Consider the following 15827-nt stretch of genomic DNA (forward strand, 5'->3'; position numbering starts at 1 on the left):
TTGACCATGACAAAAGACCAAATGGGTTGTGCCATCCCCTGTTAACTTAGTTACTTGTGCTTTTAAGATCGCTTTTGAAACAAGAACTTTTTGAAAAATTTTTGAAATTTTCCCCCATCCCCACACTTGAGGTAAACATTGTCCTCAATGTGTAGTGTTTAAATGAACGGGTCAAAATCGAAAACTTTTACTACTCCCCCATCCCCACACTTGAGGTAAACATTGTCCTCAATGTGTAAGAACTAGAGTTTTAAAAATGCACAAGGGATGTGACACGGCTAACCTTCCCAAAATTTCACCCCGGAAAAATAAAATACAAAATACAATCCACTTATTACTAAACTAAGAATCAAGGTAAAAAGGAAACGCATGCACCTGATTTTTGTCGCTTGATGCCCGTATCTTCTTCTTCTCTTCATAAAACAGTTGTCCCACGAACATAATGTACCTACAAATTTTAACCCTTGTGTAGAAGCATGCTTCTCACAACCATTGAAATTTGTTAGCTACTTAGTTCTACCATTTTTATGAAAGTGTTACCAAATCATGCGTTAAATTACCTTGATTTTTGTGGAAAAAAATGTACAACAATAACAGCCCTAACTCACTTTCGTAGGAATCATGGTTGCATTTAGCGTATGCAACAAGCCCTTTTAAACCTCCCAATAGCTTGGGAGGACGAGTAGGTCTCGTGAGGGTTATATAGGGAACACACCCACAACATTCATTTAACTACTAAAACGAAAAAAAAACAAAATTACACAACAACAACAATACTAACTAAACTACGGATAACAACTAAAACGAAATGCGAAATAAAATATACAACAACAATTGACTTACCACCTCATGGTGGTCGAATGGCATGCTTGCCACCTACAAACTCCTCGAAATCACCCACCGGTGATTCATACCATTTGTTGCCAAACGGTCCAAATTTCCTCACCTCATCTTCCTTCTTCTTTTCTAGAGGTGACTTTTTCGCCTTCTTTTTCTTGACTGTTTTCTTCCTTGTTTCTTCAAACCTACCAACCATAGCACACACCTTTTTGTTTGGATTCATGTCCTTTTTAGGACACTTATCCTCACCGAGCGGGTTAGTGAAATTTGGAAAAACATTGAAATTTAATTCCCGGTCCCCAAACTTCATGCTTACCGTTCCCGTTGCACAATTTATTATGGCATTAGCAGTTGCCAAGAACGGTCTACCCAAGATAACTACCGGTTGGGTATCCTCAACACACCCAACATAGTCTACTACCAAAAAGTCAACTGGGTAGTAGCAATCATCCACCTTAACAATCACATCCTCCACCATCCCCCTTGGATGCGTGGGAGTCTGATCGGCCAATACCATGGGAGTATCAAAATTTTTTAATGGACCAAAATCGTATTGGTCATACAAACTCCTGGGTAAAATACTCACACAAGCTCCAAGATCGAGGAGCGCCCTCTCAATTTTGAAGGTTCCTATTTGAATTGGAATAAGAGGATCTCCCGGATCTTGAGCTTTTTGAGGAAGGGCACTCGATAGAACGGCACTAACATGTGATATCAAATCAACCGGTTCGGGTAATTTGTTGTGCCGTTTTTCGATGCTTAACTCCTTTAAGCATTCCACATGAGCCGGAACCTTTTTAATGTCATCGAGTAACGGTAAATTAATTTTTGCTTGTTTAAAATTTTCCCACCTCTCATCCTTCGGTGGGTACCATTCCTCAACTTTTGATGCATTAATCGGTTTAATTTGATTTAAACAATTTTCACAAAAAGAATTTTTATTCATTTTTTCAATTTTAATTTGTGAAATCGTTTCTTGTTCATTTTTACTTTCCAACTTATCTCTTGTATTTCCCACTACACCATCAACGCATTGTGGTGGAATGCTTTCAACACTACTACAAACCTCATCATTTGAAAGAAGACTTACCGCGCTAATGTGCACATTCCTCACATTGCCCGTGCTTGAACTTTGATGCTTAGGGTTCACTGTGGTGTCACTTGGGAGCTTTCCCATGCTCCCCCCCATTTGTGCCATTTCCTCCGCAAGTTGGCCCACTTGTTTTGCTAATGCTTCATGCGATTTATCCCGAATTTCATTCTCTTTCTTGGACTCTTGCATCATTGAAAGCATTGCATCCATCTTTGCATTCAAATCACTACCACCTCCTTGATTATTCGTCAACCCGTGGCCATCTTGGTTGTAACCTCTTTGGCGAGTTTGGTGCGAATACCCGCCTTGATTTCCAGATTGGAAATTCGGATTCATTTGGTTAGAGGCATTACCATACCTAAAGTTAGGATGGTTCCTCAACCCGGGGTGGTAAGTGTTAGAGTTCATATCATATTGCCTTCGGTCCCCATACACTTGATTCACCTCCACGGTGGCTTGACAATTCTCGGTCCGGTGACCGATGTCACCACATTCTTCACATACGCTATATTGTACCGCACCCACTTCCTTCTTCTTCATGCGGGCCAATTCCCGCTCCAACGTATCAATCCGATCCTTAGAACTTGCATCACGATCGGGCCATGACCTTGAGGTAGGGTGCTTTTTGGCTCGGTCGGCCGATTCCTTTTCCTTTGACCGTTTGCTCATCCGCTCCAAAAACTCCCAATCATCATCTTCATGGTTGCTTAGAAGGGTCCCATTGCTCGTTGATTCAAGTCGGTTCCATGTGTTGTCGTCCAAACCCCGTACAAAGCATTTGACCAATTCCCACTTTTCTATTTGATGATGTGGGCACTTTCGCATCAACTCCCTAAATCTTGTGAAGGCTTCATGCAACGGTTCGCCCGACAATTGGCGAAAAGACCTAATTTCATCACGAGCATCGTCGGTCTTTGCCATTGAATAATACTCATCCAGAAAAGCTTGTTGCATTTCTCCCCATGTGCGAATGCTATTGGCCGGAAGTGTAAGGAACCATTGCTTCGCTTTGTCTTTCAATGAAAATTGGAACAAGCGAAGTTTGACCTCCTCTAGTGCGAAGTTATGCCCCCCAATAGTGTTGCAAATGGAAGAAAACTCCGCCAAATGTGTGTACGGTTCGTCGTTAGACCTTCCATTAAAATGAGGAAGTATGTTGATGTAATGTGGTTTACAATCAAACATCCTCCTCTCACAAACGATTGGTGAATCATTTTCGGTGACCACCGGCCTAAAACGATCATTCACTCCCCGTGGAGGTTGTTGACGACGATAGGGACCGTTAACTTCTTGATCACCCACTCTTCGGTTATCCCTTCTATCATCTCTTCTTTCATTCCTTCTCTCATCCCTTCCTTGATTCCTACCTTGGTTACCTCTTTGATTGCCACCCCCCACAAAACGAGGGATCCGGATATGGTGAGCATTGTTGTTATTGTTGCGACCCCCACCATTCCGGTTCCGTTGATAATCATTTCGTGGTTGACGGTTGTTCTCGTAACCATCATTTCTTCCGTCCCCATAACCATAATCGTCATCCCCAACGTAGTTGGCATTTTGATAGCCAAATTCTTCATCTTCATATCTTCTTGCATTATGGACATTACCCCGATTTATGTATCCCCAATCTTCATCATCGTCCACTCGATCATCATAGTAACCCCCATCATCCGAGTTTTCTGTATGAATGCTTACATGTTCCGGCGATTGATAACCGGGAACACTATAAGGTTCGTCATCGGGGATTGCATTCCTCAAGGCATCGATATTGAAAAATGGGTCTTCATCCGCGGGATTGCCACGATCACGATTACCTCTACGATCGGAATTGACAAACCCATCATCAAGGTTGATGGGTAAAGAAGCTTGTCGATGAAGGTTTTGTTGTTGGGGTGTTCGTTGGTTGTTATTGGGATTTTGGTTTCTGAAAGGTGGTGTGGGTGGTCTAGAGTTGACGTTACCACCCGGTTGCTCTTGAGGTATAGGTTGGGCGTTTTGAGCAGGATTGAAGTTACTTCGGTATTGATATTGGTTCTGGTTTTGGTTTTGGTTGGAGTTTTGGTTTGCCATTGAATCGGTTTCAATGGTTGGTGTGAGTTGTGGTGTTTAGTTGGTTTGATTAGAAGCAAGGGTTGCTTCTAACCGGCTTGTTTGGTTTCTTCTTGCTACTCTTTCGATTTCCGGTTCGTAGACTAAAGGTGAAGTCCTCCTGGAGTTTCGCGTATGCATGCACTACCTGTAACTTGCACAAGTAACACACCCCGCGTAACAAATAATCACGCAAATTCAAACAATATCCAAACACAAAGCGCACGCACTCCCCGGCAACGGCGCCAAAATTTGATCGAAGTGTCGCGCTCCGGTCAAAGATAATATTTATAAGCCCAATTTACCCTTAACTATGTGTTAGTGGTAGCAAGGGGTCGAACCACGAAGAGTATGTGGTTTGTGTGTGGATTCGATTGAACTAAAACAATTGTCACGTTTTATGAAGCTTGCTAGAATATCTTTATGTTTTTGTTTAATTGAGAGAAGTGAAGTTAAACTAAGTGAATTGATTAAATTGATTAATAACTAATGATTAACGCTTACGAGAAAATTGGTTGCTAGAACAATAATAATAAAAAGGAGTCACACCCGGTTTCGGTAATTGCTAACCTAAGATTTCTACAAGTTTTAGATTCAACTCAAATGCATTCGATTAACGGATTTAGTGTACCGTGACTTAGGTGCTAATAGCTATCAACGTCCCGAAGAACGGACAAGAATACACTTTCTAATCAACACAAGTAAATCCTAACCACGACAATGCACAATTACATATCACCATTTCGCAAAGTCATAACTTTTAACATCGTTCGACAATTTACGAATTCGTAACAAATGTAACACTATTATCAAAGGTTTCAAAAATCAAACACAAATTGTCACAAAGTTGAATCAATAAACAATTCGAAACCCTAAATTAACAATACCTACGCCGGGGTGAAACCGAGATGATTAGCCGCTCATGATTGAAGAAGCTTGATCACCGGATGATTGGGATGCGAATTGAATCATCTTGAATCTTGTGGAATGGTAGAAGGATGAGGATTAGGGTGTTGGTGGATGATGATGGTGAAAGGAATGATGATTGTATGAACTAGGGTTTGGTGGATGATGATTGTGAAAGATAATGATGGTCACGATTCTTGATGAATTCGGGTTGTGATCTTGAAGATAGATGGAATAGATGATGAATGGTGTGTGAATTAGGCTCCAGGATTGAGATTCAAACTTCCAAGAACTTGTAACTTACGAATTGAATGCCCCAAGACCAATTAGAATCGTTCCTATATCAAAGATACCCAATTTTTCGCGTTTCAGGAAACCACAACCCGTCGCTAACGGCCTGGGACCCGTCGGCGACGGCCTCCCCATTTGCTGAAATCACCCGACGGCTTGTTTGGCTGTTTACGGGCATTTTTTTCACGACGGAACTTTCTAGAGCCCGTCGGCGACGGCCTAGAGCCCGTCCCCGACGCCCTCTAGTTTTTCCTGTTTCGTCCAAAACTGTTTTCTTCATAACTTATTCGTTATAGCTCCGTTTTACTCACCGTTTTCGCCCACGTACTCGTAATTCAGCCCCATCATGCCATCTTCCAATATATTCATTTTAAGTCCATTAACATTCCCAAAACACATCCAATCTTCGTGATTAACCCGGTTTTGTTCATTTCACATCCCCGGTTGATCCGATTCACGTCCCGGTGCTCCGTTTAGCTCCCGATTAGCTCCTTAAACTCTTTTAGACCTATAAAACACAAATCCCATTAAAAGTAGGCTATTCAAGATTAAAAGCTATGTAAAAACATCAACTTAAGCACAAACGATAACAAGTTTTCGACCACGTATCAGCGTATAGGGCAATACGATTCCCATGGGGTTTCGGTAGGTAAACGAATTAATTCAATACGAAGCGTATTATGCAATACGATTCCTATCGGACCAGAAATCTGCTATATATCCAAACTTTCGGGGACGAGTTTATTCAGAAGAAATTCACAAACTAAAAAATCTGATGAAACCGTTCGTATCACGATGTCATTTTGGGACATCAATTATGTTTTTGGCGATTATTCAAACCAGTCATATCCGAACGAATCATACGTCTCGGAAAGTATAATCGAACCCGTTGTTGAACGAGGGCAGGAAGAGGTTGCATCCATGGTTCGCATGCATTTATCTCTAAAGACAAACAGGATAACTTCTTATGGGTCCTGGAAAGGCTCAGAGATATGCTACAAGACTGTATGGAGCAATAACAACTCTCGAAAAAGCACCCCTAAACGCTCCTAAATACACCCCGTATACGATAAAAGGACCCGAATAACATTAATTTTGGTAAAGATCAAATAAAACAAATAATATGGGCCGCTCGCGGGCCGCGACCGATTTGGCCGAAGGTCTCGCGGGGCGCGAAACCCCATTACTTGTCTGACACCCTGAGTGCCACGTGTCCCACACGCGTTGAATCTACATCTCACCAACCCTAGGCCCTAGCTAAGGCCCTCGCGGGCCATGAAAGAGGAAGCAGGCCGAGTCGCGGGGCACGAGGGAGTCAAGAATCAGCTATAAATTGAGCTTCAGTGTGGCATTTCCAAATCGTTCATCTCTTCTTCTTTCTCTCGACATTATCACACGAAATTAATAGACAAATACCCCCTAAATCATGAAGCTCTGCCCCATTGTAAGTATTTTAACCCTTGGACACTAAGTCGATACTCTGCCCGATTGATCTAGGACTCCGTAACACATGTCAAGGCTCTGCCTAACTCAGTTCGTTGGAGTTCTGTCTCGTGTTGTATGACTAATGTTATTGGGTTATTTTACTAACACGTGTGCATTGTGTATTTTTAATAGATAATAATAATCAGGAACACCAACAGGAAGCTATAGTATTACCTAAATCAACAATGTGAGTCCATTCTCTTTTCTCACAGTTTGTGAGCCCTTATTTCAAATGTTTTCCAAAACTCTAAATATTTATCAGTTATAATTATAGTGATTAAGTCTTTGTAATTCTACAATTGCTGCCGGTATTATGGGGTTTTGTATACATTACTTGATAACCTTCACAATTGGACAATGAGTTAGCCAATGTGTGATATGACCATAGCCACAAATCCGGTCGAGTGGCAAGTACTGAATGAGTATATTGGTAGATATAGACATTGTAATCGCCCTTAATTCTATAATATTATAACAATTAACGTTTTTATAAATTGGAATGTACTCGCCGGTATTTCTTGCTGATAAAACCTTTTTAAAACGCGTTTCAGGTAACTTAATGTGAAAGCCATTAGAAGTCAGCTATGGAGCATCGAAAGCTTAAAGAAGTGGCTATAAAAGTTACCTAAATAAAAAGGAGATCATGTTTTGAATAATTAGGGTTTATCCCTATAAATGTATTGTGAATAAAACTTGGGTTTTATCCCAGTTATTTATTATAAAAATTTGGTGTTTTGAAACCCTGAAATTATTTCCTAACTACGATCCTGATGAAAATTTTCCGCTGCATAATTTATAAACACCGATACCATATGACTGATTCACGGCTCCCACTCCCAGGGTGGGGTCGAGGGTTGTGACAGAAGGTGGTATCAGAGCCAAGCCACTGGTTTAAGCCACTTAGGTGTTCTTCTAGTACATAAACCTTATACATTTATGTTAGGAAATTAGTACCTTATGTATTATTCTGTGAAAATAAAATCTTAATATTTTTATTATGATTTTATTGCCATTCTAACAAATTTTGAATTCCCAATATGTGTAATCAATATCTGTATCTTACAGTTACGCTATGTTTAACATTATAGGGTGGGGTTCGGCTACGAAGTCCATTTTTCCTACAAAGTGTACAAAGTCATAAAACACCACAATTTCAGTCATAAAACACAATCAAAACCCACAAATAATAGAGTGAAGATCACTAAAACACAATATCTAAACCCTAAAAGTCCATAAGAACTTCAAACACACAATTGTAGAACTATGAATATAAAACACAACATGATAATCAACAAAAAACACACTAATGTTACTCATTCGCTAATCAAAGTCTTATCATCCAAAGCACAACACAAAACCTACAAATATGGCGTTTTAGTAATCTTGACTTTGTTATTTGTGGGTTTTGAGTGTGTTTTTTGGTTGACATGATGATGTTTTATGATTTTTTACACTTTGTAGGAAAAACGGACTTTGTAGCCAACTCCCATCCTAACATTAGATATATATATAACGGTGATATATTAATAATGTTATGTCTTATTAATTTTTGTGATATATTATATATATATCATACTCATATATTTATATGAATATAATTCAATATAAATTTTATAACACTACAACAATATTATGATATTAACATTAATATCTTAATAAAAATAGTAACATAAGATAACACAATTCAGGTATGATACTTCTGAAATATCATAATATAAGATATTATTTGATACGAGTAATATGTTTTATGGTATATGATATAACCTAAAATTTTACTCGACTTAAACATATATCTTTTTGTCAAAATTTTGACGAAACATATAATTATATTAATTTTGTTAAAATATAATATCTTAGCATACTTAGAACTTGTTTATTGTTTAATACTATATTAGGACAGGATTTTCATAATAATACTATGAAAATATTTCACTACATATACTTTTGTTATATTATACACATATAAGCACATGTACATTTACATACACATGGAAAGTGTGCAAATATATATATATAAAATATTTTATATTTTATAACCGGTATTAATGAAACAGATGATATTTCATACAATAGAAATATATACAAAAACATTTGGTACTGTGTAACTATATGATTTAAAATATATGTACGTAACACAGGAAATAGCTTAAGAATTTTTACCATTTAATAGTTTAGCTCATCCCTTAAATAATATTTGAGTCATATATACTCTAATACGGAATATTACTTCACTACTTAATATATTAGGAATCAAATTTAGAAACGCCAAACTTTGTATTATCTACTATGATATTTTTAAAATGAATAAATACGATAAATTTAGAATCAAGTCCTTATATTTACAACCAATATGGTTCAACCCTCTGGTTAAAAATAATTTTTTTTATAAATCCAGAAAGTTTATATCTTAATTAAATTTATTTCTTTTAGTTATCCACCCCTTTTTATTCCAAAATATTATGTTCAATAAATTTAACAGAAATTTATTTCAATATATTATTACTATTGTTATTATAAAAAGAATGAATAAAGTCATGGGAATAAGCAGGATAATTAATACCATCAGTTATATAATTGGATTTTTATAAAAATGATTTAGTATTATATATTACAGGAAATTTGAAATTTTATATACATATGTATACACAGGACAAAGTCTCTTGATGGTATACATAAATATCTTCTGTAGAAAAACAAGCTTTTATATAGCAGAAGAAACAAACTCAAACCTACGTGTTCACTCAGAACCTATTCCGATGATTTCTTAACCAATACCCGCATTTAACCCAAAAGAAAACATAAGGATACCCGCACTAGCACCAAACCCAAGGGAACAATGGTAGGACCAATGACTAGGAATCTCAGGATCTCATACAAGACCCTTATCTCCAGCCACAACCACAATTTCCACCATAAATCTTGAATGCCTATCCAGCCATGAGCTCTGAAAATATAGCTGAGTTGAGGCAATATGAAGAGAAACTATTATCAGTAGGATACTGAGCCTGTAATATAGAAGAAAGGCTCGCCTGCAACTACAACGAGGGGGAAACAACACCTAATATAATATATATACTTTCCTTATATTTTGATAAAATATATAATGAAAGTAAATGATAATATATAACATGTATATATATATATATATATATAGGGTCAGGATTTAAAGAGAACGGTGAAAAGTGTGAGAACGATTTTGGTGGTGACATGTGGCATTGATGCTAAATTACACTAAGGGGCAATATTGTCAAAAAACCCACTTACATGAACTGGCTGTTCAAATAAAACGCCATAAAAACACCCAATTCAGAAAAACGCCATGAAAAATACCCAGTTAAAAACGCCCTAAAACACCAGTTCAGAAAAACGCCATGAAAAAACTCAGTTGAAAACGCCATAAAACACTCAGTTCAGAAAAACGCCATGAAAATACCTAGTTAAAACGCCATAAAAACACCTAGTTCAGAAAAACATTGTTAGAAATGTAGGCTTAGAAAACAAATGTAGTATGCAAGCAATGCAGAATAGAGCAGCAGCAGCAGCAGATGATCTATTGTTTGATGCGCTAATATAATAGATGCTCCAGTACTAGATGCTCTAATCAGATGCTCTAGTATAGATGCTCTAATCAGATGCTCTAATAGATGCTCTAGTAGATGCTCTAACAGATGCTTTAATATGTGGCATGCGTTATTATGTGGGATGCGCTATTATGGAGCAAGTTTAGAAAAACGCCATGAAAATACCTAGTTTAAAACGCCATAAAACACTCAGTTCAGAAAAATGCCATAAAACCCAGTTAATTTTTTTCGAAAAGTATATCAATAGTATACTCGTTGGAAAGATAAAAAAACGCTGAGTTTTATGGTGTACTTTTTTTCGAAAAATAATCACGTATAAAAAAGTTATTATCGTTTAAATATGATGGGGGAAAATGGTATGTGATTAGCGTGTGCACATTTGCTTGGATCTTCCTATTTTACCCCTCCTGGAAGTTCCAAGGCCCTATTATTTACAAAAATGCCACCGCATCAATCTAAGCCACAAACCACTAAGATCTTGTGGCTGATAATCGTTCTCACCGTTCTCACACTTTGAGGCATTCTCTCCTGATCCTGTTTCTATATATATATATACACACACACACACACACACACACACATCAACGCATAATACTGATAGGTATGATTATAGTTGTACTAATGCAATATGAGCAACAAAACGTGTCTGAATAATTGTTTAGTTCTGTGATATTAATACCTGAAAATGTTTGCAATTCAGATGTCAAAGGAAATTGCATGTAATCAAGAAATTCAATCTAGTAATGGAAATTCTTTGAATAAAAGTACTATAGAAAATATAATAGTTCAAGGAATATCTAATGCCATACCTTCGATCATTGAAGCTATTAAAATATCGGTACCTATAAACGAGAATCCTACTATACGCTGTAAGCATACTCATCACTTCAAACCTAGCCCTAGTATCAATGGAGGCCATGATATTCGTATCAAAACTCCATTTCCCAACCGAAAGAAAACCCGAACCTATGGTTACTCTTATAAGGAATTCCACTCTGACAAATCCTATAAGAATAAAAGAATTGGACCATCAACCGCACAACCTACCTGTAGAAACTATAACAAAAGGCAGTCAGGAAAAAGCCATTTTAGGAGAACACACTACTGTAACTTCTGCAGGAAGACTGGGCATACAAAGAAAGAGTTTAGAAGGAAAATTAACATATGTTTCAACTACGGAGAACCAGGTCATATCCGTCCCTACTACCCAAAATTATCTAAAGCACCCGACAACAAGGCTAAAACAACAGACGACGCTAAGAAAAACGCATAAATATTTACGACACATAAGGCAACAGCAAATTCTAATATAAGCACCAGTACATTTTGTTTGTACTAGAAGTATTAGTTGATTTTGGTTCTAATCAAAATTTTATAAATAAATTCTCATTATATCTCAAGGATTTCTTTCATGAAGCAAACACTCATTTGCCTCATCTCTTAACAAATTCATATGTTACACATGCATTGTTTGTTACGTATGCGATGTCACTTCAAAAAGATTATATGATCAAGAGTTTGAATATTATTTCGTTATACTCAATCTAGACATTTTTGATAAACCTACGACTTTTTGATATCGAGTCAACAGAGTTCTTGGAAAATTCCTTTTCTTTTCCAAGTTACTTACCGGATTTTTCATTGTAACCATTTCTTGTCAATATGTCTAAATCAAGCTCAATTATTTGAACTTGCTCGCAATATATATTCAATTCAAAATCCCATATGATAGATTGAGCTCATCATAATCTCAACAAACACTTCCTTTGTTTTGAATCATAATAGACTTGTTTAAGTCTTCACTTTCATTTACTTAAAAATTTCGTCAACCTTATTTACACACCTGATGAACTAAATTGTTTATTCTCTACTTCGTTCATTTTCTTAAATCTTAAACACAATTATGTGTTAAGATAAGGGTACATAAATTTATATTATATTTCAGTGTACCTCCAACATTTCTTTCATCTTTAATCAATTCTATGACATTCATTTATTCCATCATTTGAAAATCTTATATTTTTGAATATCCAGATTAACTTCATTAAAACTTTTAGTTAAATTCAAAAACAACTGAATTTGTTCGGTCACTATGATTATTGAACTATTACAATCAGTTCGACTGTCACGACCCCCGACCCCATCCTGGCCGGAATCGGAAGTCGTGAGCAGTCCAGTGGTACCGGTGATTATTTTGAAAAACATTGCAACGGAAATTACATCAGGACCGTGAGTTAGGAAAAATATCAGAGTTTAGAAACACCGGATTTTATTTAAATAGATGGAATAAATTCCATGTTTTACAAAGGTAGCTTTTAATAAAAACAATATTTCTTAATTGGATTTAATTAATAGAATAAGCCACTTCTTGAAGTCCTTTCAGTGCCGGATCCAATCCTTATGCCAATCTACTGTAATTACCTGAAACGTGTTTTAAAAAGGTTTTGTCAGCAGGGAAATACTGAGTGAGTTCATTCAGGTTTTATACAAAACAGATTTGTTATAATTTACAGTATTAAGGGGAATTACAATGTTTCTGATATCAAACCAACTACCCACAGTATTTGTCACTCGACTACCCATTGGCTATCTCGTTGTCCAAATGGTGTCTGTGACTGTGGTCAGATCACCCCTTGGCTAACTCGTTGTCCAAGTGTGACGGGAAATAAGTAATGTATACAAAACCCCACATACCGGCTGTAATATGGTGATTACATAGACTTAATCCCTGTAATTATAACTTCGAAAATAATTTGGAGTTTTGTAAAACAGTTGATAAAAAGAGAATGACTCACTTTATAAGCATGCAAGATGGAGTTAACAAGCTTCTTGATTCTACTTCTTCCGATAATTAAGCATGTACTTTATTATTCTGGATCTTCTGATGATTTAATAGTTTGTTTGATTGTGAGTGTGTAGTGGGGAGTATTTTCGGTAGTTAAACATATAGTTTAACAGAATGGAATACGTATTTGTGTAAAACCCAAATCAAACCTTAACGGTAGTCACGAGATTCGAACCTTAACGAATTTCACAAAGTGTAACACTTTGGATTCCGTTTACCGAAATCACAAAGTATAGTACTTTGGCGTCCGTTTAACGAACTCTCAAAGTATAGTACTTTGGTATCCGTTTAACGAACTCTCAAAGTATAGCACTTTGGCATCCGTTAGTTGGTTCCTGAATCGATCGGACAGAGCATCGCATCGGTGATTATTGGTTAGAACACCAACATATAGAGAGAAGAAGAAAAGAAATGAGCAAAGAAAAATGAATCCTAAGCTTCCTATTTATAGGTAGGAAAAGGAAATTTCTAGGAAGTTTCCCTTGTATTTCTAGGAAATTTCCTACAGCTTTTCTAGGAAGTTACTTATGCATTTTCTAGGAAGCTTCCTATCCACAGATATCTATCCTCTTACACCTTCCTAGCACCTTCCTTTGATATTATCTATTTTATATTTATATATATTTTTATTTAGGTGATTAGTAGATCTTTTACTTAGCTTAATTAATCTTGCTTAACTTATTTAATCGTACTTAGCTTAATTAATCTGGTTTAGCTTAATTAATCCCACTTAATTAATACTAAACTTAATTAGTTAATTAACCTACTCAGTTAACCTAGCTGCTAAGTTTATTTAACTATTAAGTTTACTTAGCTATTAAGTACTCTAGCAGCTCTCTGCTTACGAGTTTTAATTTCTAGATACAAGGGAACCTGTATTAGTGTATTAACTCAATTCAACTTTAACGATAATCACGAGATAAAACCCTCACAATGATTTACAAGTGCAATACTTAACAATTCAGCGGATTCACAACGAATGACAGAGTATAGCCCGAGTTCGGACAGCACTCAAACATTCAAGTCGAAATCACGATGAATAACAAAGTATAACTCAATTTGAGCAGCACTCAGACAATCGTTGGATAGTTATAATCGATCGGATAAAGTAGCGTACCAGTGATTAGAGTTATTACCCTAATAACGGGCAGAGTTTATGAATTTAGAGGGTAAAATCCCGAGCTATTATTTACAAAAATAAAAGCTGACGGAAAGAAAAGAATTGAACAGCGATCGAGTTAATACCCGGTATCGTAGCAGCACCCCGCTACACTAATTAGTGATTTTGTGTGTGTTGTGAAGTGAACAGCGAATAACTCGACGTACATAGAAGCTTTAGATGTCGTTTTAAACACATAATTCAAGTGCCAAGGTCGGCTGTTTATACTGATTTTTGGACATGCTTACGGACCGTATGCCACTTCCCTTACGGTCCGTAAGGGAAGCAGTCTAATTATAGGCCGCCTAGGTTCAGGACTAGGCTTGCTGAATCAATAGTGTTGTCCAATTAGAGTTAAACAACGATTTAAATGGATAATCGTTCAACTAGGGTTAATCCCCCTTGAGTTTTAGGGGCCCTGATCCTGATTCCGATTGTTCTAGAATTTTTAGAGTTTGTGCAGAATTACTTGGGTGTCTCAATTAGGGTTTCCTTATTGGATAATTATCATACTAAGTATTATTTTTAGTGAGAGTTGTTATATTCTCCCCACCTTAATAAAAATCTCGTCCTCGAGATTTGGACTATGATATTTTCTTGGGGTTATGTTTCTTCTTTTAATTAAGAGAAGCAATGTATCGTGGAATGGAATCAAAAGATATTTTGAGTGGTATGAGTTTTGAAAGTAAAATGATTTATAGAAACAATTGGATTGAATATCTGAAACGAACTTACTTTGATCAATTGAGGGAGATTCTGAATTGATAAATATCTATTTTGGGAATGGAAGTATGGAAAATGATTTGTTAATGATTATCCGAAAATCAATATCGTTTACTTAAATGGTACTGGACAATAGAATTTAGTGTATCGTAATCTGAGTACATAATTGTACCAAGAATATGACAAATCAAACGAATGGCGTATGAATAGGGTTTAGCATAGGCTATAAATCTATTCGGACACTACAAGGTGATTGTAAGGAGTGAAAGAATTCAATGATGACCGAATAAATTCATTGTTTTCGAATTTGAGAGTTTCAAGGAGGCGAATCTGGATATTTCAAAAGATGAGACATTGCGATGAAATGATATAGTTTCCAAGGTGATCATGTTGAAGCCAAAAGATATATGATGTATAGATTTTTAGAATGAATGTGAAGAACTTTTTGGAATTAGTAAAATTCTTTGTCAGAAGAAAACTTACTTTGATTGGTACCTAAGGAAGACTTAAGATTGACCGGTTCAAAATGAAATGAAAACATGAAAATGATTCGTCAAATATTGAATGATGATATGAGAAATTCAATGTGCTGTGATGGGTGATTTATAGGAATACATGAAAAGACAATAAAGTTAGTGTATTTTTGTCTTAATACATAATTGTATTCAGATGATTTTAATCAAAATGTTTGATTAAAGATAGGTGATATTTTGATTTACTAAATACCTTTTCCTTTTATGTTATCATAAAGTAGAAAAATAAATAAATATAGATAGGTTTAAAATATCAAATCCGTGGTAAATTTTGACAAAATAA

General features: G+C 36.2%; 1 protein-coding gene across 1 annotated transcript; it reads right to left on the reverse strand.

The window, feature by feature from the left end:
* Positions 1–847: 847 nt before the first annotated feature.
* Positions 848–2887, reverse strand: LOC110898758. Its single transcript, XM_022145622.2, has 2 exons — positions 1831–2887; positions 848–1722 (listed from the first exon to the last, which is right to left on the reverse strand). The coding sequence occupies exons 1-2, from the start codon at positions 2885–2887 to the stop codon at positions 848–850; spliced, it is 1932 nt and encodes a 643-aa protein (XP_022001314.2).
* Between the last annotated feature and the right edge of the window lie 12940 nt (positions 2888–15827).

Source organism: Helianthus annuus, chromosome 1 (genome assembly GCF_002127325.2).
Source record: "Helianthus annuus cultivar XRQ/B chromosome 1, HanXRQr2.0-SUNRISE, whole genome shotgun sequence".
NCBI classification, from domain to species: domain Eukaryota; kingdom Viridiplantae; phylum Streptophyta; class Magnoliopsida; order Asterales; family Asteraceae; genus Helianthus; species Helianthus annuus.